The 23,230-nt window shown below is 40.2% G+C and overlaps 2 protein-coding genes across 5 annotated transcripts in view; one reads left to right on the top strand and one right to left on the bottom strand.

The window, feature by feature from the left end:
- Window positions 1–2,397, top strand: part of gpc6a (glypican 6a) — a 45,536-nt gene extending 43,139 nt beyond the window's left edge. Inside the window, exons 8-10 of the mRNA XM_085907449.1 lie at window positions 298–428; window positions 991–1,166; window positions 2,180–2,397. Of these exons, the coding sequence (XP_085763575.1) occupies window positions 298–428; window positions 991–1,166; window positions 2,180–2,397 (525 nt within the window). The remainder of the gene's footprint in view (window positions 1–297; window positions 429–990; window positions 1,167–2,179) is intronic.
- Window positions 2,398–11,565: 9,168 nt separating this feature from the next.
- The window catches only part of gpc5a (glypican 5a), a 45,324-nt gene continuing 33,659 nt past the window's right edge, over window positions 11,566–23,230 (bottom strand). For 2 of the 4 annotated variants that reach the window (XR_015065623.1, XR_015065624.1), the window contains one exon: window positions 12,060–12,161. Coding sequence is in view for 1 of the 4 variants with exons in the window: in XM_085907296.1 (XP_085763422.1) it covers window positions 12,019–12,161 (143 nt within the window). In the remaining 3 variants the exon portion in view is untranslated. Of the gene's footprint in view, window positions 12,162–23,230 lie in introns of all 4 variants that reach the window. The other 2 variants (XM_085907296.1, XR_015065625.1) reach the window with 2 other exon arrangements.

The following is a 23,230-nucleotide window of genomic DNA, read 5'->3' as shown; positions in this document are numbered from 1 at the left end:
ATGGAATCAGTCACGGGTGAGCGCTCGTTCCAATTATTCAAGCTGATTCGCTCTTGGACGAATCAAAGACAAACACTTTACGGATGCAAGTGGAAGAAAATAAAACTCAGTTGATGGAATAGATGACAAATATTTCTTGCACGCAAGTTGTTTGCTCGTGCATGTAACCGCAAATATAAAACATTCCATCCGCCTCCTTCTCTGATTCGTTTCCCATCCACACTTTCGTCTGACCCTTTAAAACTCCAACAAATCATGCTAATGTGACTTTTTATGCTCTGTTTTGGCCTGCGGCAGGTGATTGACATCAAAGAGAAACTGAAGGTGTCCAAAAGGTTCTGGTCCAATCTACCGAACGATATCTGCGCCGACGGCAAATTGACCGAGCCTGACGAGGAGCAGTGCTGGAACAGCCACACCAAGGCCAGGTACGGAGAACTTCGGCGACTCTTGCAAAGCGGGCCAAGTTGTCGTGCTCAAGCAACAACGCGTTCCTACTGGATTAACTCTTCCTCTAAAAGTGCAATAATTAGCACTTCCACAAAGAACTGCTATAAGCGGCAAGATTCCAGACCCCGAGGAGTTGGAACTTCAGTTATTACCACTGCAGCGTGGAGATCACTGAGCTGTACCAAAGATTGGACTGGCTGCTTCCTTTGCAGCTAGAGAGAGAGGCTGAATATTTTACCAGAGCAGCCCCTTTGCACCCCCCGCAAATAACAAAATCACAGATGGTGCAATAAAAGATGTTAATTCTCTCGCTTGTGCCAGCACTGTTTTTAAACACCACTCGAAATGTGGAAGGGGCATCCATCGATTGCTTTGCAACGTTAAAACGTCCTTAACAATCAAGACATGAGTGGACGGTGGAGAAAAAAAAAAATCATCCGCGACTGAGCTCCAGAATGCACATTTGCTTTTTATTTTAGGAATCTACACAGTGACTACAAAGTTGAAAATATCATGCTAATACAAATGGATTTTATCTAGATATTTCCCAGAGGTGGTGAAGGAAGGACTAACCAACCAAGTGAACAATCCAGAGGTGACCCTGGACATCACCAGACCCGACACATTAATTCGCCAACAAATAATGGCGCTGCGGGTGATGACCAACAAGCTGAAAAATGCATACAATGGAAATGATATCTATTTCCAAGACACCAGTAAGTATTGCTTATTATAGATTTTTTTTTTTTTTGTATATTTATAAGTGGAGAGGCGGGAAAAAAAACATCTTGAGTTGATATTCGTTCTGAGGAGATACAATACCGTGAATGTATACGAGTCATCACCTTTCACGGAAGATTGCAGATGTTCATCAGGGAGCGACTCATTCCAAGGGCGCATTCGTTTTACAAAGAACCAAGAGTGGCATCGTTACGTTAACAGATAGCCGTTGTCATGGTGACGCAGACATTCGTACATTCGCCAAAAGTGCACATTACATGGACCTTAAGGTCAGTGCTGGCAGATGTGGACTATAAGGTCTAGACAAGGAATGGCAAACATGAGATAAATGATTTTGTTAACACCCCTGATCAGTTTGAAGTTGTAATCACATCATTTATAACAATTAGTAGTACTTGCACCCGTTCACCTCAATTAAAGAAATAAATCAAGCTAATGATGACCCGTTTGCCGTATGCGTGCCAAGATGCGGCCAATCATATGGACAGATGGAGTACGGGATGATGCGTACTTTGGAACAATAGAACTAAGATGGACTTGAATGTTTTAGACAACTTCAATTAAATGTGACAGTTAAGAGATACATTCAAAACAAAAAGTATTTCGGTCTTGGTAAACAGAAATAGTTTTTTTTTTCTGAGAGTGTTGTGGTATATTGTTTTTTAAGTCCTTCCTTGCCTCATTTAATTTAATAAACCGCAAGAACATTAAGAGCAGGACTAATTGAATTTATTGTATTAGTTCTAAATGCCCTCAAGCACACATCTAAAGTGAGACGTCGTCCATGGATACAGCTTGACTTCATTTCCATTTTGCCGGTTTCCACGATGTTTTTTTTTTACCTAAAGGATAATGCTGTGTTTATAATACACAATTTTCCCTCCACAATTTTGTTGGACCGAGACTTTGTAGAAGGCCACAAAAAGTGAAGTGTAACATTCTGATGTATTTTCAACCGAGTCCAAATGATCTTGCGGTTTCCACCTAGGCGACGAAGGCAGCAGTTCGGGCAGCGGAAGCGGCTGCACCGACGGCTGCACGACGGAGGCCGTCCTGGTCGGATCCGAAGCTCCGGTGATGGTAGCCGACAGAAGCGACGTCCACACGGCGGCGGCGGGCAGGACGCTCTCCCACGGACCTTCGCAATTGCTAATCCTAACCACCCTCATCGCGTCGTTCGGCACAATGCAGCCCGGATGGAGATAATACACCATCGTCGGCTGCTCGTTAACGACTACGCTGCCGGGTACCGAGGCGCGTTGCTCCCTCGCCGGACCTGTCGGGCCTTCCGGAAGGTTTCGCGACTGACTGTGTGCGAGGAGTGAAATGCGTACAGTGCTGCATCCTTGTCATTTCCCCCCCCCCCCAAACAAAAAAAGCTTGGTGATGATACTGACCAAAATGGCGGCGTTCGGAGTACATTTTTAAAATCATCGCAGGTGACAACTCACTTCCGGTGTTCCTGCCAGTTGTTTTCTAGAAAATGCAGGAATGTGGTTTTGTCTCCTTTGTACGACAACTGCGGTCAGTTTATCCTGTCCGCAACCCCCTGAAAGAAAAAAAAAAATGCTTACTCGATGCATGCGAGGAAATCAAGCTCAGATATGCTTTGTTTATTAATTTCAATGCAAGCTTCTAAAACTTTTTAGATTGATTGATTTGGACACGATTATATTGGCTACCTGAATAGATTTGAGTTTTTATTCAGACGGCGGTTTACTTGAGGCGACTGCTTTCCTTCAAGTATCTCATGCTCCTCTTGTACTGCTTCGAGGGAACGGCTTTGCACACACATATTTGGCTGGCTTGAGTTGTTTGAATTGAACCCTAATCCCAATACCTCCTCCTTTCCAATCAATGGAATTTTGTTCTCATGCAGTTTGCTATGACTCCAATGTGTTTCCTTTGAAGGTCCCAGAAGGTAACATTAGTGACTTAGTGAAGGACTGATCACCGTTTGTTTGAATAGGCATCACATATAAAACAAGGGAAACAAAATTTTCTACTTTACTTTCCAGGGACCAACTTGTCAAAACAAAATCTATCTGTGATAAATCGCTAGCTAACATTATTTGTCCGTAGAAGCGTGTAGAACATATATCAATTTTGACTACAGCAAGTTTTGCCCACTCAGTATTTACTTAACCATCAGCGCATAAGTTTGAAGATTGATGCTCTCTGCACAATATCCACCAAGCCGTCAATTTGAAACGAGGGCAGCGGTTGTCAAACTTATTTTTGACGCGGGCCGCATCATCGTCATAGTTTGCTTCAAAGGGCCATTAAAATTGTCAACCTAAATAAAAGTATGAACCTCTTATATTGTATATATCGTATAGGCTACACAACAGAGACCAATAAAAACTGCTTCATTATTCAAAAATGAAATATTGAAATCAAATCAAATATTTAAAAATAAAAATTCTTTAAAAAAAATGAATGATAATAAAAATGTCTAACAATAGCTCTATTTTTTTTTTAAAAAAACAATTAGAAATTTAGGAAAGGACATGAATTCGATGCACGGGTTTGTCTTTGCGGGCCACCTAAAATGGTGCGGTGGGCCGTATCAGGCCCCCGGGCTTTGACTTTGAGACCTGTGGGTTAGAGCGAGGTGTAAAAAGTTTCAGACATGTTGCGGGGATACCAATAAGAAAAATGTTCATAGCAGCAGGGCTGGTACAGAATCATCAAGGTGCAGTGTGCGGAAAGATAAATACCTGAAAAGTGAGTCTCTTTTCTCAGCGGAGACTTCCCCAAAGCAGATGAACAGCTGCAGTGAGTTTCTCAAACAGATTACACGTTCCACGTAGCGGCCATGGAACATTACTCCTCTCCTTCGCTACTCTCCAGAGTTAGAGAAAGCACTTTTCCCTTGCGGCCCATGTCCTTAAGAAATTCTTAAACACAATTGACAAGCACAATGGAAACACGGTGCTCCCGTTGTCCTCTCAAATAAGCAAATATTTGAGTAGTTATCCGGTGAGACAACATTTGCAGCTAATTAAAAGTGTTTGTGTTTGACCATATGGTTTACCAGAGAGGAAAAAGCTTCTAGTCCAAAAATGAAATTGAGAAGCAAATAAATTCTGTCATCTCGTTCTGTGCATGAAGTGTATTAGCAGAAGATTCCCGGACCAACTCACCATGGTGCAATTGATTCGGGGACAAGACTCCCCAGTGTGAAACAGAGAGCCAGTCGTACAGAAATAGATGAACAGAAGCAGAACTTTGCGTGGTAGGAGACATTAAGCTCAAACTGTTTGGAGATGTTTCTTTGGTACACAACTCAATAACACGGCCGAAAAAGTTCCAAGGTGAGCAGCACCAAACAAAAGTGTCTGGTAAAAGTGAGACGGCCTTTATTGGTGTCCCTGAAATAATGTGAAGAAATACAAAAGACTTGTTATGAAGTTGGTCCCATCTCCTAGAGATTTTCACCGTCACGCATTTAGCATTAGTATCGCGGATGCTACATTAAATTTTTTTTGTCTCCTCATACTTTGTACCAAACAACAATGGCCACTGACTTGAGGTGTTTTATGCAAGGTCCTGTCCATTTTCGATGTAACGCACTTTTGCTGTGAGTGTGGCACTGTGTGTGTGTGAGTGTGTGTGTGTGTTTCATTTGCAAAATCAGGCAAACAAGGAGCACAGCTGCCGACGCACGTGTGTTTTAAGTGTTTTGGAAGTGAACTTGTTGATACAGCAGACATGCCTTACCATTTTTTTAAATAAATGAATGGATTGCTCATTTGGCTTTTGTTACTGAAAATGATAGGAAGTAATATTAAAGATTTTGTTTTAAAAAATAAAAATGTCTTGACGTGTCTTGGTCTTCTCGTGAGAAATGATTGGGGAAAAATACAAAAAATTGTTCATATTTGAGCAATATTATACTTGTATGTCTAAAATCCTGCAGTTAACTCTTGCCAAGATTGTTCAAGATTCCAAACTGCGCTTGTCTGCAGTTCCGTGAGCTGGGCACGCAATGTGCAAATGAATCATTTTAACTAGATTCGGAGTCAGCTCGTGCACGTTTGAATCAGTGCCAATTTCAGGTATCATCAGCAGGTGTTTATTGCCTCGTGTACGGGAGGGATTGACAATCAACACCTCCTGTTCACGTTGATAGAATGGAATTCTTGACACCTCCGTTGTTTAGTCGAGCTCCATGGAAAGTTCTGAGGGGCGGTTTTGGTAAGTGTCTCCCAACTCCAGGGTTTTGGGGGCGAGCCCTTTGCCAGGAAATCGTAAGGCACGTCGTAAAAAAGCTAGCATCATTTAATTCGACCCAAAGGGCGATTCAATTAAGTCATTCACTGCCAAGCCAGTTAATATCTTTGACGTCCATATCCGTCAATGGCACTGAATGAGTTCATTTGTTTTGGGGGTTTTCAAATGAGCCCACCTAAGTGCAGGAAGAACGTGAAACCTCCCCCCACCAGGCTGCTATATTTCTGCCTTGATAAGATTAATAAAGAAAGCACAAATCGCTAATTGGTTGCTCTTCCTAATCATCTCAAAAAGAGGACAGGTCTGAGTAAAATTGGCCGTCTGGTAACTCTGATAAAAGTACAAAGAATTAGGACAACGTGATCCCAAAAGATCCTTCATGTCAATAGAATTTTTTATCAGAGCTTGGAAAAAGATTGTGTTTCTAAATAGAGCTGAGCAGGAATCCCCCAGTGATGCCGCTGAACCCAAAGAAGCTGCCGCAACAATGAAATCCCAATTTTTGGCAGCACGTCTGTCAAGTGCAGCCAGATTTTCAAGGTTGAAAGGCACCAGGAGCGACGTTTTGTGACCCGTACTCAAGGGTGAGAACAGCTGGGGACAAAAATCCAAAGCCCGCCACAGATGAGATGTCTCATTGAAGAAGCACACTTGCAGTGAGCAGGGCATCTGTGACTTCTCGCTACTTGCACGTTAAGTGTTTGTGCTTCCCCACGGTCCTCCTCTTCTGCGTTATTTGCTTTGGGTTGGTAGTGAGGCAATCCTGAAGTGTTCTCCATTGCGCCGTGTTCCTGCCAGCTGCTTTGGCCATCGGGTTGTGTGTCCAAACGACAAGGTCGATTCCTCTGTTTTTGTTGATTGCTGAAGACATTTGGGTGTCAGATCAAAAGATGAACAAATTAAGGTGTTAAGTTAAGAAATATGATTTTATTTCACGTTATTTATTGATTTATTGATGTATCTGTATTCATTTATTTAATTTAACATATTTTTTTCACATATGTGTTTATAAACCTTTCTTGATTTCTTTGATTTCTTTATTTGATTTAATTTACGGTGACATTGCAGTAGCCAACTCAGCAGCATTCATCTTGTGATCTGAAACTCAAATATCTCCAGGACACAGAATTGACCTTGCTGTTCCAATTCTTTTGGAAGGGCCCGTACTTTCCAACAAAAAAAAATTCCAGTCGCGTTCTCGTTTGCGTTTGAACATTTGCAGCAAACAGCAGAAGAAAGCCTCATTGAAACGGCAACTTTTCAACGAACATTTCTCGAGCTGTCAAAAGCGACTTCTCCAGTCAAACACGGCTGAGATTTATGCAGACGCTTGAAATCAAACCTTAAAGTGTCTTGCCAGGGTGTGGGGCCGCCACGGGCCACCGGAGCACCTCCACCCTCTTACATATTTGACAAATCTCAAGAACTCTGCTGGAAGGTGAAGGAGAGAGGAGTGCATAAAGTAAGGGGGGTGGGGGGGCTTCCTCAAAAGAGCTCCCTTCATTTTGTGTTTTGAAGAGTGCCGTCAAAGTCGTCACAAATTTCCCACCGGTGTCCGTATGCATCGGGTTTTGATGACGGCAAAAGGCCACAGCATTTAAGTTACATCATCTTCAAACGCTGTCACGTGTTGTCAGGCCATGCAGAAAAAGATCTTTCAACAAAAGACAAAAAGCGTTGTGCAATTCCACATCCATTACATGTAAGCAGCTCCTCCAAACATCAATTTATTCATTTGCACGACGGCATCGATGGAGACTGCGCCACATCTGAACCGGAATTATTCATTACAAGCTTTCTTTCTGTATGTACAATTATTTATATGCTTCAATTATGGATAAAGTGCTGAGAAAGGGGCAACTCAGATGTGATATGGAAAGCCTGAGACCAACGTGACAATTTGCTGTTGTTCTCAACAAAGAAATAATGACGCTTCCATTGTGATCTGGTTGAAATCATGCAGCCAGCTTTAGACAGCTGCTTTAATGGGAAAAGAATGTCAAATATTTGTTTGTGCTGTTTTATGCATCTGGACTATTTGAAGAACAACAATGATAACATAAACAACATGATGATGATGACTCAGCAATAAAAAAAACGACCAAGAATAATCCAATATATGAAATTAGTTATGGACCCAATTTCGGAACATGGCATTTTACGTATCTGCAATTTCACTGAGATGACTGAATGAATTTGACTTACGATATCAAAATTATTTCTTGTCGCAGAAATGCGATCACTTTCAAAGTCGCTGCCGCTACTTTTGTTGCTTAGTGAGATGGCTAACACACAAAAAATTGACCTGAGGTACGGTGAAACCATTTTTGAACGTATGATGATGATCTTTTGGAAGGAATCTAATCTGTAGAAATGCTTCCTTGAAGAACTTCTGTGCCTTTTGGTTGTCCTTCAAAGCTGCATATTGAAAGTAGGGTGCTGACTGTGAATCTGAGGATCTTGTTAATAGATCCTCCGGTGACACATTTCATTCAGGCCGCCGTTGTAATTGCTTTTTACATGACAAAGTAATAGTGTTAGGGCTTTGGAGACATAGAAAAGTCCCTTGGACATTGAGAAGTTTGAAATTAAACCTTGCTTTTCAATTTACCCTCCCATAAGAGCCTAGCAATTAAATGGATTGAACTCAACGTTGCGTAATACGACATAAATACGTTTGGAAGTGCGTGGGATACATTTTTGTGTCAGCTCACTTTGCTGACCCCTTGCGTGACATTGATCACTGACTCGTGTTATTTATTGATAAATAATGTCACAAAGAGTCGAACACGGGAGTACCTATTTGCTAACTTCCTTTTGCCTGCGAGGAACAAGTCGCATCGACACACGCCGTCTGTGACTTCCTGTGGCGACATCACATCCACATTAGTCGAGTAACTCCTTCCTGAGTGATTTGCACTCCAAATGTTGTTTACTTTGCACTATCAACATCCCGCTGCTGCTCTGCATAAAACACATGTGCCCCTACCGCCAGTTGTACTGCATAATTTAGTATTGTTTAGTCTTACTTTGATATGATGTAATATTTATATGATAAGTTTGTAAAAAAAAGAAAATGTAAAACTATCCTCGTACGGCTTAACGTATCACGACATTGCATCCCGTGGCCGGCAGTGTGTCATTGTATAGTTGCCGCACATTATAGCTGAATCTCACATAAGCCCCATTCTGGATGCTTGAAGTCATTTTTCTATCATCATGCATTTTTTTACTTGTGAACATCACATCCGAGCTTTCCAATCATTTCCCTTATCGTCCTCTCTGTCTGACTCTGCTTCGCTCTCCCAGCGGATTCGGGATAAAGAGCAGAACAATCCTAGATCGCAGAGACAGAGATTAGCCTCCCTGATCTTGCAACAGAAAAAAAAAAAAAAAAATTGTAAAACCCGTTAGGGGCTCAGTGCTGACTGACTGCACATTAGCATGTAGCATTGAGGAGAAAAAGACGGTTTACCCTTTTGACCTGCCACTTGACTTCCGAACGAGACGAATCGAGAAAGTCCGTGCTATGTTCAGGCTGACACCACAACGATAGCACACTTGCAATAAAAAAATAAATAAAAAAAATGACTTGCAAAAATCCAAAGAATGTCTAGCATTTGCATTCAGCGCCAGGTATAAAATGCTTTTCAACAGACTAGACAAAGCAGAAGTGGATTACAAGCCAGAAAGCAGCCAAGATTTGTTGGCGAGCAAATCCGACATTTGCAGCATTTTGTTAAATATGTCAGTAAAGAATAACTCGCTCATGACACACCGGAATTATACATTAGTGGGGAAATTGCACTCCTACCAGCAAAGATGAGAAATTGTCATTTCTATTTCGAGTCATTAATTTCCACCCATGTTAATGCTAAAAAAAACCCAAAAAAAAACCTTCCTGTTAACCTTCTTGTCACATTCAATTCGACCCAAAACATTCTGGAAGGTGAAAATTTAATTCATGTAGAGGAGTTATCATTCGTGTTGACTACACGAGTAAGAACACACCTGACATTTTTTGTTGTTGTTGTTGTTGTTGCAATGTCTGTCATATTTAAAAATAAAAAATCTGCCAAGATGTGAAAATTCCATACGTCTGCACCAGCGTAAGCTTCCGCTTTACCACCTAATTAGAAACGATGAATTATGCATCATTTGGTGGCATAAATAGAACTGGCACAACGGTCGACCTCAATGCAGCCGGATGAAGTCATGTGGCGCCGTCCATCTTGCATCAGAGAACCATTGCAAGAAAGACACTGATCAAATATTTGACTTTCAGTCTGTATGATAAAATATTTGACTTTTTATTTTTTATTTTTTTCTATCCGCACAGTGCGCTAACCTTTGAAGGAAGTTTGGTAGTTCTAAACTCTGCTGCTTGAAGGTCGCGTTCCATTCGACTGCATCAGAATTCTTTTCAGTGCTTCACACGGAATTTGATGTTGAAAATAGATAACTATTTTAGTCCATGCTTGTGCAACAAATCATCGTCATTGATAATATTTGAAGATTTATTTTTATATAATCGACTGACCTACTTGTGCGAGTAAACACATGCATAGAATTGACTATCAAAAAGAAATGACATGATTGATAGACTAAATAAATGACAAAAATAGTCGCTCGCGATGAATAATGGAGGCCAAACGTCAACAAGACTGGTTGAATTATCTTTAATTTACATTATATTATTAAAATATGTGAAGTATTAATTTTGGATATGGTAGAACATAAATACAAAATAACTCAATTTTGCTTATGAAAATATTTTTTTCACGGTAAAGATCTCTCTGAGAACCCAACAATTGAACCATCACCGAAAAAAACAATGTTAAAAAAATAAATTAGCATGTAGTCTTTGATGTTAGCAATATTTTTGACAGTATCAAACAGCCGTGCTGTTTTCCAGATGACCCCAGGATATATATCAATACAATTTAAAATTCTCCAAACAAACAAATCTATCAATTATAATAATGTGAAAGATATTTAAAAGGCTAACACATTGCTCGCTGGTGACAGTGATACATTTCTGTCTTTACGCCGATCTGAAATGCCACGGCCCTAACAACAGCTCCTTTAAGTAACCTGAAGTCTGCGTTTCCATCCATAAGGTCTTCCTATGCTATCTATATTTTTGGTGTGCTGGTAAAAGTCGCCTACACTAGATACGCTGAATTAGGTATGAGAATTTCTTCCGAAATGTTTTCAAGCACTATGGACATTCAAACTCTGCTCCAGCAACGAGGGAGCGTTGGTTTGAATGTTGTTTTCCATTATTTACAGTGAGGGAATTTTCTCGTGTCTTATTTTGGGTCTTGTGGGAATTTGGGCCACAATCTTCATATCGTATTCTTGGATGGGAGAATAACAGTGACAAGACATGAGCTTCAAATTCAGACAAGTATGCAATGGCGGGCAGGATGGAAACGAAACGGGCAAGGATCATGTCGATAGCCAAAGCGCAAAATTTCAGTTCAGGAAAAAAAAAATGTGAAATTGTGCTCGAACATCATGTTTTGGGATTTATTTATGACAAGGTGTATTAGCAATGCCGAGCAGAAGCTGTCTTATCATCTTATCATCCAAAGTGAAATCAACCAGAGAAAATCCCGCAGACAAACATTTTTGCACTTTGGCTATCAATATGACGAACAAAGACTTGATTTTGAAACTGCAGCTCCAGATGAATAAAAGCAATCAAACAAAACAACAGTCATAAAAGGACACACTTTTTTTTGTTATCTCTTTGACAAGAGCAGGAAAGATATCAAATATATTTCTTTCTTTTGGATGCAAATATTAGTCAGTGTTTTCCGTGATCCCTTCCTTGACACGATCCAGTGTGAGCAAGAGTGCACATCTCGTACTGTACAGCAAGATTCCCTCAACCATTAATGGATGCCATTTTCCATTTCTCTGCAGCAAAAAGAAAAATCCTGCCAGCTGACAATCTGCATATTGTACATTGTATGTAGCGCCAAGCAACAAGCTGAAAAGATTGGATTTTTCTTTCAGACGCTGAAGGAGCTTCCAGAGTCTGAAACATGACATATATATATATATATATATATATATATATATATATATATATATATATATATATATATATATATATATATATATATATATATATATATCGCAAACTGGCCACAGCCGTATAAAACCAGAGGAAAGGAAAATGTTAGCCATTTCCTGGTAAAAGCATTACAGAGAAACTGTTTGCAAATTGCATCTTCATTTCAATATTTTGCCACTTGTGCTGACGCCTCTATGTGCTAATGCCTCTTTAAAATCAAATTACTTTGGCTCTCCTTAATGTTTTTACAGCAGACCGCCACAATTTGCATCACACAGTTAAAGCTCTACATTTCCGTAAAAAAGAGACTGTAGGTAGTGTTGAAAATTATAGATGGCACTTAACAAAATAAACTTCCGTTAGTGAAAGCAGGACATGTTGTTTTAAATACGAGGTAAAGTCTTTGCAAGGATGCCCGCACGGCCTGTGTGTCCTGCACTGCGGCATGTTCGTGTCACATGTCCTCATTTTGATTAAACGAGGTTAAAAATCAACATTTGCGATTGTTACAGTGCCAGGAGCATCTGTAAGCAAGGCATCGTCATGGCGACTAAGGTTGCAGTCAGTCTGATGCTCCCGGATGAAACCTTCACCTTAGCTTCCTTTATCGGTGGGTGATGATGTTGATTGCTCGACACATTTGGATTCACTGAAAAGAGAGTACAGCAGGATTACACAATCAAGTCAATAAAAGCTAGATTGGAAGAAATGAGTCCAGTTTGTATTCCATATTCCGCTTGTCTGCATAATACCACAATCCACAATCAATTGCATTTTACTTTCGGGTATTCATTTTTGATTCTTGCATAATTCCATAACATACATTTCCATTAGCCTACAAGAATAAAACTTGATCACTGCAGCATCTGAAATCAAACACCTATTGATCCGCTCTCAAGCAGTCCCCAGGACAGCCATTTGAATGCACATAACGGTGAACATCCACACCTTATATTGATTTTTTTTTTCCTTTTAGCAAAGTTTAAGAGGCTCTGCTAGCACAAAAAAAGCAGTATGACAAAATTTTTAACTTTCAAATAAATTAATTCGTGTTCTTTTGTACAGCCAAATAATTTATGACACACAGCTAAAAATATACTTTGTGGATAATCTTCCAAAGTCATTATCGGAGTACATTTAGAGTATAATGACTAAATTTGGCGTGTACATGACAGGTGACCTATTCAAGGAAAGAAAAAAAAAATATTGATATTCTGTAGGCTCATGCTGTATAATTTGGAATTTGGGGTCGATAGGGAGCTCATCAGCTGACTCGAATCAACTTTATCATGACATGTTGTAATAAAGTCTTGTGCACAAAAAAAAACGAAATAATATCAAGGGATTTTCTGAGCCACTTATTCTCGTTTATGACTTTTATTCCCTCTTGTGGCTCATCATGCTGTTCGAAGCTGTTAGCAGATGAGAGAAGTTTCCCTCAAGCAGTATGAGACTTTGAAAGCGCATTGATGGTACACAATGTCAACTTTGAAAGTAAACTACACTTCGTTAGCTACCATTTTATTTTTGGAAAGTCAAGCCACAGCCGAGCGCTTCGGATGTTTGAAAAGCTTTCTTGGACAATGAGGCTCAGTGTGAAGAGAGACATAGGTCAGAAAAAGAAGCTTACAACTGAAGTGAAATCGATAGCCGCTGATTCCTGAGGACCGCAAAGGATCAATAGTACGCTAACTGCAGAAGAGGAAAAAACACTTAACACATGAAGTGATGGAAAGTTTCTTCTGTGCGGTGGTCATAAGAGGGTCAATTTTACACGATGTTCAAAGGCTTCAGCTATACAACGAAGGTCCGGTCTGCCATACTGTGTGCGGTCATGGTATTTTATTTATTTAAATTGAGTGAATATTAGTTGCCAAACTGCTGCTTGTTAAGAAGTAAGTGAAGGTGCGTTCGCTACCTTCACTTTGTGCTCATATTTAAATTCTACTTGAACGGAAGGCAAAAAAAAATTTCAAAAATTGTCCAATGATGACCCGCAACTCTAGGAACAAAAAAAAACAAAAAAAAACATGTTGGGCGGCTTGTAAGTCAAAAATTGTTTTTCAGAAATCGTCCAATTATGCCCAGCAAAAAAAGTCACTTGTAAGTCAAAATTGTTTTTCAAAAATCATCCAATGTCATGAAGTGATTGGAGCTGGGGGATCAAATGCAGCTAGTCTATCAAAAGATAGACTAGAGGCTTGACTAGAACAGAACAGAACAGATTTGAGACTAGCAACAAGAAGACATGGAACGAGAACAATCCGACGGGGAGTGACACGCAGACAGGACTTAAATACAAGACAGGTAACGAGAGGCAGGTGACGGCAATTACATAAATTGTGAGCAGGCACAGGAGGGGAGGGGCGGGGCGAACAGAAACCATGGCAACATTAAAACAAGGAAACCAACGGAGACGCATCGTGACATCCAATGATGGCCCGCTTCGCTAGAAAAGCAAGAAAAAAAGTCAGGTTGCTTGTAAATCAAAAATTGTTTTTCATAAATGGTCCAATGATGGCCCGCATCACTAGTCAAGTCAAGTCAAGTCAAGTTTATTTGTATAGCCCTAAATCACAAGCAGTCTCAAAGGGCTTCACATAGACAATCAATTGACAATCATAGTTAAATAGTTAAATTCTACTCTGCAACAAATTTATATATATAAGTCCCACGGTGACTAGACAGTACACAACACTCGCACTAAATAGCACAAAGAGTAAAAACGAACAGACAAGAAAAAACAAAAGTCAGGTCGCTTGTAAGTCAAGCTCACTGAAAATTCCAGCCTGAGGGAGAAACCTCAGTAGCATTTAAGCATTGATTTTGCTGTGATTTGACATGATTAGACTGCTGCTGCCAGAAATAAAGCCTGAGATAAACTCTCAACCCTGAGAGAAATCTTTTCACTCCGCACTGAACTAAAGTTAGAAGGATTACGCAAGCATTATTAAGAACAGGACCAAAAAGCCAACAATCCAGTTTTATAATCTGGTGCACGCGCGTGTGTGCGTGAATGTGTTGGACGAGTTTGTCTGAAGTGGATCCTGAAATTCTTCTTTTCCTGAGCTTCCGTTTTTATAATCACCTATTTGTAGAAATATTGCTCAGGTTGTCTTGCTCCAACAAAGTCGTATTACAATAAAAGGAGCAAAAGATATTTTTCCCAAAACGGGTGCTGCGTTTTTCTGACTGCACAAACAAGAAAGAAGGAAAAAAAACATCTGTTGTGCAACAGCGGGGGAGTATCTTCAGATTTGGAGACAAAGCAGAGCAACGCTTCTCTTTTACCGAAGCAGATAAAGAAAAAAATTTGGGGAGGTCTCCATTTATTGTGGAAGGACTACAATGGATGAGATCTTCTTACACTTATGTGAAAGTGTATCGAAGGTTAATTGCATTTCATAAAGGCCGAGCCAAGAGCGGCATATGTGAAGAGAACCCGCAACCTAGTAAATGTAAACAAGAATGACAAGTGCTTCGTTCTAAGGCAGTAGATCTTTGCCTTCGTTAGTTTTGTTTACCCTCGAACAAAATGAACTGAGAAGAAATGCAAGAAACCACTCGAGACCACTTGGAGGGACGTCTGAGTGCAGGCACAACAATTGAAAATAACGGTGTCGGAGACGCCATACTACTTTCATTAAGCCTTGACATTCAGGGAATGCGGAATAAACAAAGTGTTTATCTCCCCAAATGCTATCGATTTGCGGTGTGCCATTAATTTGCCCGCAAATTATCTGCTAATGATTTTTTCCTTCTTTTTTCAATCGCGAGTCAATGTCAAAACGTCACATTTGACTTTTAGATGGGCTTCAAAAATGTATTTACTGTGAAGCAGTGGCAGATTCAGATTTCTATCACCTGATTGGGAGCGAGTGATGCGGGTGGAGGAACGTACATCATCGGAATCGGTTTCAAGTCCTTTGTTGTGTTCGAAAAGAAAGCATTCTACCCTTAGTAAAAATGACAAATTCAGTTTCAGTGGCAACCGTAAAGCTCTCCCACACTTTTAAGCAGTATTTGACCATCACAGCGATGTTCAAAAGTAAGCTGAAGCTATACCTATATATTTTTTTCATTTATTGATTTAATGTTTGATTGTTTTTTATTATTTATTTATCTGTTTATTTATCATTTTAGTTATCTGTATTTATTTATCTTTATTTATGTCTATATTTATTTATCTTTATTTCTTTATCTATTGATGCATTTGATTTTATATTTATTTATTTGGTGCTTTGGCCACTAAAGTGCACTCTATCTTAACTGACAAATGGCTTTAAAAGCCCCAATTTTGTCCAGACCCTTTCAACACTCAGGCAGGTGAATGGGTGTAGAAAAAATATATATATACTGCCCAATTTAACCAAAACAAAGGTCGCATAAAATCAAGCGGCTTAAGTTACATCGTGTAGATAACAAAACCAGACGAGTTATTTGACTACGATTCCTATAAAGCGGTCACCTTGAATCAGGCAAGCCTGCCCTTTGTCTGATTTAATTTACCTTCTGCAGCGAAAGGATTTCAAATATCTGGCCCCAATAAAACAAGCATCCGTCCGTCTCGCAATCATAGCACAGACCAGATCAATGGAGTGTAATTCAAGGGTGAAGCATTATTCTAAAACGCAGAAGCCTCCTCAGCATCTCGGCATGGGGTTAACACAATGATCAAGTGCTTTGCTTATATCCTCCCTCCACAGCAGCGGCGAGCGCCACACTCAGACTATTCATGTCCAGGAATTCCATCACCACAGCCTCCATTACATCCTGCCAGCAGTCAATACTGGGCTCTGACGGACAGTCACTCAGACTTAAGTTGAGCACACGCACACACGGGCAGAATACAAATCAGAACGAAAGCTCTGCACCTGTGGCCAGTGCCACACCTTTTTTCTCAAGCAGGATGCATTCCATCTAAGAAGCTCGAAAAAAAAGTGCAGGGATTGATGCTTATAAATATAGTTCTGTTCTAATCTCAATTACATTTTGTTTCTAATATAATGTTGGCCAAATATATCAAAATAACAGAGCGTTTTGAAATAATTATTATGAAACGACTGTTCCATTGGGGGGAAACTAGTTAATCACTTCAAAACAACAATTTCTGCCAATTTATATAAGACACGTTGAAAAAAATGTCATTAATATTTCAACACAACGAATCGGAGCGAATGTCATCAGTGTTTAAAGCACTTGCCTTTCTCCGTAAAGAAAAAAAAAAAAAACAAATCAACTGCTTGCCACCAAATTGTCTTTCTCCCTTTTTCTTTTGTGTCAAGCCTCACAAAGCTCGAGCCAAGAAGCCAAATAGATGTGAATAGCACAAGGTCATTCTGTTCTGCTCCGGCCTTTGCCAATCTGTCTCTCTTTGACGATAAGCACCGAGAGGATGTGCTCGTGTGTGAGTGGGTGTTTGAATAAAAGAAGATTAAAAGTGCTTAAAAAGTGATTGAAATATGTTTTGTATGCAACTGTCAATCTAAATGTTGCTGTTTCAAATGATGAGGAGGATTTGTGATTCATTTCTCTCATCTGGTTTCCATAGGTGACTTGTGCTCAAAGTCCAAGTCCAAGGGCATGAACATGTTTACTGCAGTGGCTTATGCAAACGACAAAACGAACGAATTGATGGCGTTTTAATGAAACACCTTGATCATAATTTCTCAGTCTCATAAATAAATTAAAAACACTTTCATTTAATGGGCAAAAAGCTGATTTTCTAATTAGCATGATCACACCCTACCCAGTTCTGATGCAAGTCATCTGAGAAAACACAATTTCCATAATAAAGTTTCTAAATGCGTTCTGATCTCTTTGGTATTAACCTTCCATTAACCTTTCCATAAACACGGAGTGTCTCTGAGCTTTTATTTCCTGGGATTGCGCAGCAACAGGCATGGCCCAAATTCATCAGACTGGCTGTGGAATTGCTTATGCTTGATTAAGCTACTGATAGCTCTTCGCCATGCTGAGGCGAGGATGAACAACTGGCACAAGCTGCTTGTGAGCCAGGAGGTGCAAATAAAATACAGCATCTGGTCCATCATCATGTCCTGCTTCACTCAGGTCAACTTTAAGAAAGAAATGCATGCATACATTCGGGAATATTTTTCCAAAACAAGGCCCAACTCTATTTATTATAGTTTGAATATTATTTGTTTATAAAACTAATCTGGCCAGAATCGAGACGTTGACAAAAACACAGATACTGGTCACATATAGGTTAAAAAAAAATGCTGCAGTGTGAATCCAAAAATAATCCGGAAATAATAATTGCTTTTAATATTATTTATTTATTTATTTATTTATTTATTTATTATTTTTGGCAAATGTGAATATTTTAGAATTTTACTTTTACAATAGCTGAAAAAAGCCACACATCTCTTGAGTGATTTTTTTTCCCTTCTGTGAGAACAAATCAGGATTTGAATTGGCACGCTTATCTTGGCCTAGCCAGGCAACTGCTGTCGTGCACATCATACACTTGCAGGCACCTCAGGACTCACCAATGTCATGCGCTGAAAAAAAAACTTGCTTCTCCCATTCCAGTTTGCCAGATTATATTCAAATGTTTTTCAAATAGTAAGCGGGCCTAAACCATCAATACCGTGCGACTGTGCCGAAGTGTGCTCGTCCGCCCTAGAAGGACTTCAGTCTGACAGTTGAACCAACTCCTGAAGCTCACTCGGGTTCTCCCAGTAGATGATTAACTTTGTGAACCATTAAGTGGCTTCATCCCCTCAGCAAGGAAAAAAAAAAAGATCAACCTGGAGTCTTCCCTCTGAGGATTAGGACAATCCCTTGGACCTCATCAAAGGGACTCCAAGGTGAAGAGGGCTGCTGACTTTCTATCAAATGTCAGTGAAGAGCACCAGAAACCGAAAAGTAAAGATGCCTGTACAAAAATTGATCATAAGATAAAATCATCTCGATCCAGATACATTTTGAATTGACTTCAAGGAATATTTGACTTTATTTCCAGCAGTAAAAAGTTCATTTTTGATTTTCATGAACTTTTTATGAACAACAAATACCCTTTAAAAAGTATTTTGCCGTTTACTGTCGACTGAATGAAATGAAATCAAATTATTAAATTGAATTAAGCCACAATACAATCAGCAAAACAAGACCAAGTTAGAGGTCCGTGCTCTGGGTAGAAATCAAGAAATCCAGTGACCATAATGACAGATGATTAGAAAGCGTAACGCCGCAACCTTCCTTTTAACTTGACTTGAAAATTCCCCGACAAGGTCTGAATGTGGCATGAAATAAGGTACGGAAGGAAGCATGGCCAATTGATATTTAATTAATGGCAGGTCCGCCTGGAGGGCCCCGGCTCATCTGCCGCACGTCTCATCCAATATTCATGATTTACAAGCGGGCTTCTTGCCACATCAAACTTTCCACGCGATACCGAGCAAAGATGTTGAGTAAGATTAGGCCGCTGCGTGAGTACGGAACTTAAAGGAACTCTGGAGACTAAATTGGAATGCGAGCCAACTCGTAAATTGTTTTCTAGCACATCCAAGCTAAATTTTTGGGCTGGGGGGAGGGCTATATAATGATCACGGTGACCATCTTGTTACGTGATGTACACAAAGAGAGATTTTTCATACAATTTGTAACCCGAATGCTCATCACCGTACACAATGTGCTGTTTTGCTACCTTGTTTTGGTTCTGTTCTCTCTTCTTTCTGTCTGCCCTCTGAACAACCTTATTCTGTCCATCCTACTCCATTTTCCAATAAATATCACAATACAAACAACCACACCAAGGATGGGGGGGTGGTATTTTTCCCTGTATTATTTCCCTGGCGCAAATAAAACTGTTCCAGCATGAAAAGGCTAACAGATCCATCGTTCTGCATGGCCAAGCAGCAGAAGAGGACAAGTTTAAAAAAAAGAACAACAACACACACACACAAGAATGGCAAATAACCAAACATGGAAGTATTCTGAAGTCTTGACATTGTAGGGATGAAGCATAATTGTTATGCTAACAAATATTAGCTAAATGCTACTATCACGGTTCTCTTTATTTCCCCAAAGAAAACATTTCATTCTGACTTCAAGTACGATACGGTATAATTTGCAGATTGAGTTTCCCACCCCGAGTCGGCCCACGCTATATAAAATACAAAGTAAATGCCGTCTTTTCTTCACAGGAGCCCACGGCAGTGTTATTAAAGTGCCTGGCTGTGTTATGATGATAGATCTCCCCACCAAGCTTTGGACCTCCAGTGACCACAATTTACACTCAAAATAGAGAGATTGGAAGTGCAGACAAGTGATACAAGCAATAAAGTCTGGCTCAGTCACATACGCTGGCCCGTTCCATTTTAACACGGAACCATTTGGAGGGGACGTGAAGATGACAACTGTTAATGCACATCTGAGACAACACGTCGTCCCTAACAACTAACATCACTTTTAGGAGATAAAACGGCGCCGTGCGTATTCTACAACGTCGGGCCTGGCTAATCAATTATGCAACAGCTCGGTGACAGAACCCACCGGGTCTCCACCTGCCACTCACACTCATGACTGTTTGCCAATTTCCCACCAGGCCTCGGTGACAAGCCGCTGGATGGCAAATGCGATAATGAATGATTCCGACGGTCAAGCCCGGACCGCACATTAGCGATCGGATCGAATCTCTGCAGGAAGTGCGGGCGGTAATCAATGGCGGGCGAATGTTGAATGGCAGTATTGCTGATCAATAACTATTATTTTACACAAATAGGACACTTCATAATGTGGGGTTGGATCATTAACATGCGCAATTAAGATTGGGCTGAATTGCCAGTGCTAATGGAGACACGCTTCGGACATTTATCGACAGTTGAGAGATGGATCTTGATATCTGCCAACTGTGGGAAGCAACCTGCACTCCATGGAACTAAATTTTGCAACCCCAAAAATAAATGCACATATTTTGATTTGAGAAGGGCACACTTTGCTGTAACTGCCAATCAGGCAGAAATTATTCCTTGTGGTTTGTGTCCATGGAAACTGCGATACCCACAGGGGGATCACTGATAATCATCGGCTCACTGATGGGCGAGCGATACGATCGTGTGGTTGAAATTCTGTTGACAGACGTTCGTTTTTACTGCCACATGTTTATCATGTTCAAACTTCATGTCCTTTTCCACACTGCTCTTGTATGCATTTGGGCCTTTGCAATTCCAACGGATGCCCAATAGAACAACAACCCTCAATTCAATTCTTAATCTAATAATATACAATACAACAGCTGTAGGGAAATGTCATAAATAACTTAATTAATAATAAATAAATAAGGAAATGAATGATGAAATGAAATAAAATTATAAATAAAAAAATGAATAAATGAATGATGGATGAATAAATAAATCAATAAATCAATAAATCAATAAATAAAATGTATTTCCAAAGGGAACAAAGGCAAGGGGCCACTCGAGAGTTTGGTCCCCAGTTACTCATCAGAAAAGTCCAAGCTTGCAAAATGTTGAGCCGTGCCTCCGCATCATCGTTACACTAGCATCTCCGTATCTGCAGAATCAGCCACGGGACACAAGATTGATCATGTGTCTGCTAAAGTCATCATGAAGTAAATCAGGTTCTTTTTCTTCTTCAAACAAAACGTAAAAGCTCAAAGTAGCCAGAGATCACGTTCTAAAGCATTTGCTCAACTCCAAGCCCACGCTCCTTTGATCACCACAAAGAAAGCAATGTTTTCCTCTCAGATAAAAGCGTCTCTCGATCCATCATGAGCCAAGCTTGCCGCCCAACATCAGTCTGAGTGGCGTCACTGAAATTTTCTCCAGTCACCGCTTTCACCTCATGCGCTGGTGTCGAGGTCTCCCGCAACAAAGCGGCCGTGTGCAATGTTTGTTTGTGTTCTGCCTGTGACATGTGAACGCAGCGAGGAGGGTTGATGGGAAAGCAACGTGTGGGTCTGCTGCCTATGGGCCGAGCTTACCGATGCACATCTAAGGGTGACCTTGGAGCCCCGACGATGAAGGCTGAGTGACATTTTCAGAGGACACCGACGGCAAGGAAAGAACACCTGCCTGTCATGTGTCACTGGGACGCTTCGGATCGTGCGCTGTCCCTTACGTGCGGCAGATGATCTCATAAAGACTTTTATAAGAAGGACGGAAATATTTTTCACCAAATATTTGGAATTGGCTCTAGCCGTCTGCCCTAAACACAACAAACAGCTGAAAATAATAATAATGATAATAATAATAATGACGATTATGATAATAATCATATATACTCATCATATAATAAATATCATACAATACAATACAATACAATACAATACAATACAATACAATACAATATAATATAACATAATATAATCTGATATCATATAATACAATATAATAGGATATAATCATAAACATGAGTATTCTGAATGTGTAAATTGCAGAATGATTCATATTTATGACAAAACCAATTCTAAATGGAGTATTAGTCAACGTTGGTAGGAGCAAAATGATGTGCAATTCCACCCAAAGGCAAATAACGAGACGCTCCCAAACAATGACATTTACAATTAGGTTTCCGTTAGAGCAAAGGAACAATTGTTCTATTTTCGGGCTGGCCGGGAGCGTACAAAAGACATTCATTTAATGAGTTGGAGTCTGAGAATTTCAATGTGTTGTGGTTCAATTAATACTAATGAAGAGTTCATCTCCTCTTTTCATTGATAAAGCAGACTCCATTTGTGACACGGAGCTGATTATTAAAACAGTTGGCCCGGTAATGTGCGCTTGCCCTTTTCATGGTTCATTAGGACAATGAGAAACCTTTTGCAGATGAAGCTCATTAAGCTCAAAATTCCAATATAAAATGATTGAAGCCAGGTACTGTACTTGCATGTATGAGTTTGAGCGGTTCAAGTAAACACATGGCGGCTACCTGAGGGAGGGAGGGAGGGATGATGGGAAGGAGAAAGTTGTACATTTTCAAGAAAGTGACTCCGACATGAGGATGTCAGAAAATGAAGAGTGAACAAAGTCGCGTTGGAGACAATTGAGAAAATTTCCTAGACTTCAGGGGGGACAGATTGAGGTTTGCATTTCAATCCTGGAACTTGTCTGACAGACTTTGTATGCACTATGGCAGTGTTTCCATTTATAGAAGACAAGATTGGCAGACATCCAAACTCCATGTAAATAACTGCAGCGGCATCAACAGCCCACAGTGACAACACAGACGTCGAGTTGGCCTGAACTGACTCCTACACTCGGTGATTTAAACCAGGCTGACATCCACGTGGCAGTCCTCACTTATTTTTCTTGTTTCATAACCGGCGCAGCTCTAACGAAGCATATTTACCCCGTATGTTTTTTGCTGAAGCGTTTTGCGTCGTGGATTAGCGCCTATGTCGCCAATCTGATGACTCGGCACACTGCCAGAAACAAGATACCGCTCATCTTAAGCGACTTGATTCTGATCTGACAATATCTGACTGCCTGGCGTTTTTTTTTTTTTTTTTCAATTTACGCCAGCCAGCATGACTCATATCAGAATTGTCACTCTGTGTGGTGTGAGCTGAATTTCCTCGCGAGCGAGGGATGAAAATGACTATGATAGAGTCCATTTGAAAATGAAAGGAAAGTCTCTCCAGCAGTCACCTCAAGCGTCTACGGACAACAGAAGTTTTTCCGAAGATAAAAACTTCCTTGCTCATTCATTGTCAAAAAAGATGCTCTTAAG

The sequence above is a fragment of the Syngnathus leptorhynchus genome, chromosome 3 (assembly GCF_054491065.1).
Source record: "Syngnathus leptorhynchus isolate UIUO chromosome 3, UIUO_Slep, whole genome shotgun sequence".
Lineage (NCBI taxonomy): Eukaryota > Metazoa > Chordata > Actinopteri > Syngnathiformes > Syngnathidae > Syngnathus > Syngnathus leptorhynchus.
This window is presented reverse-complemented; position numbering and strand designations above follow the sequence as displayed.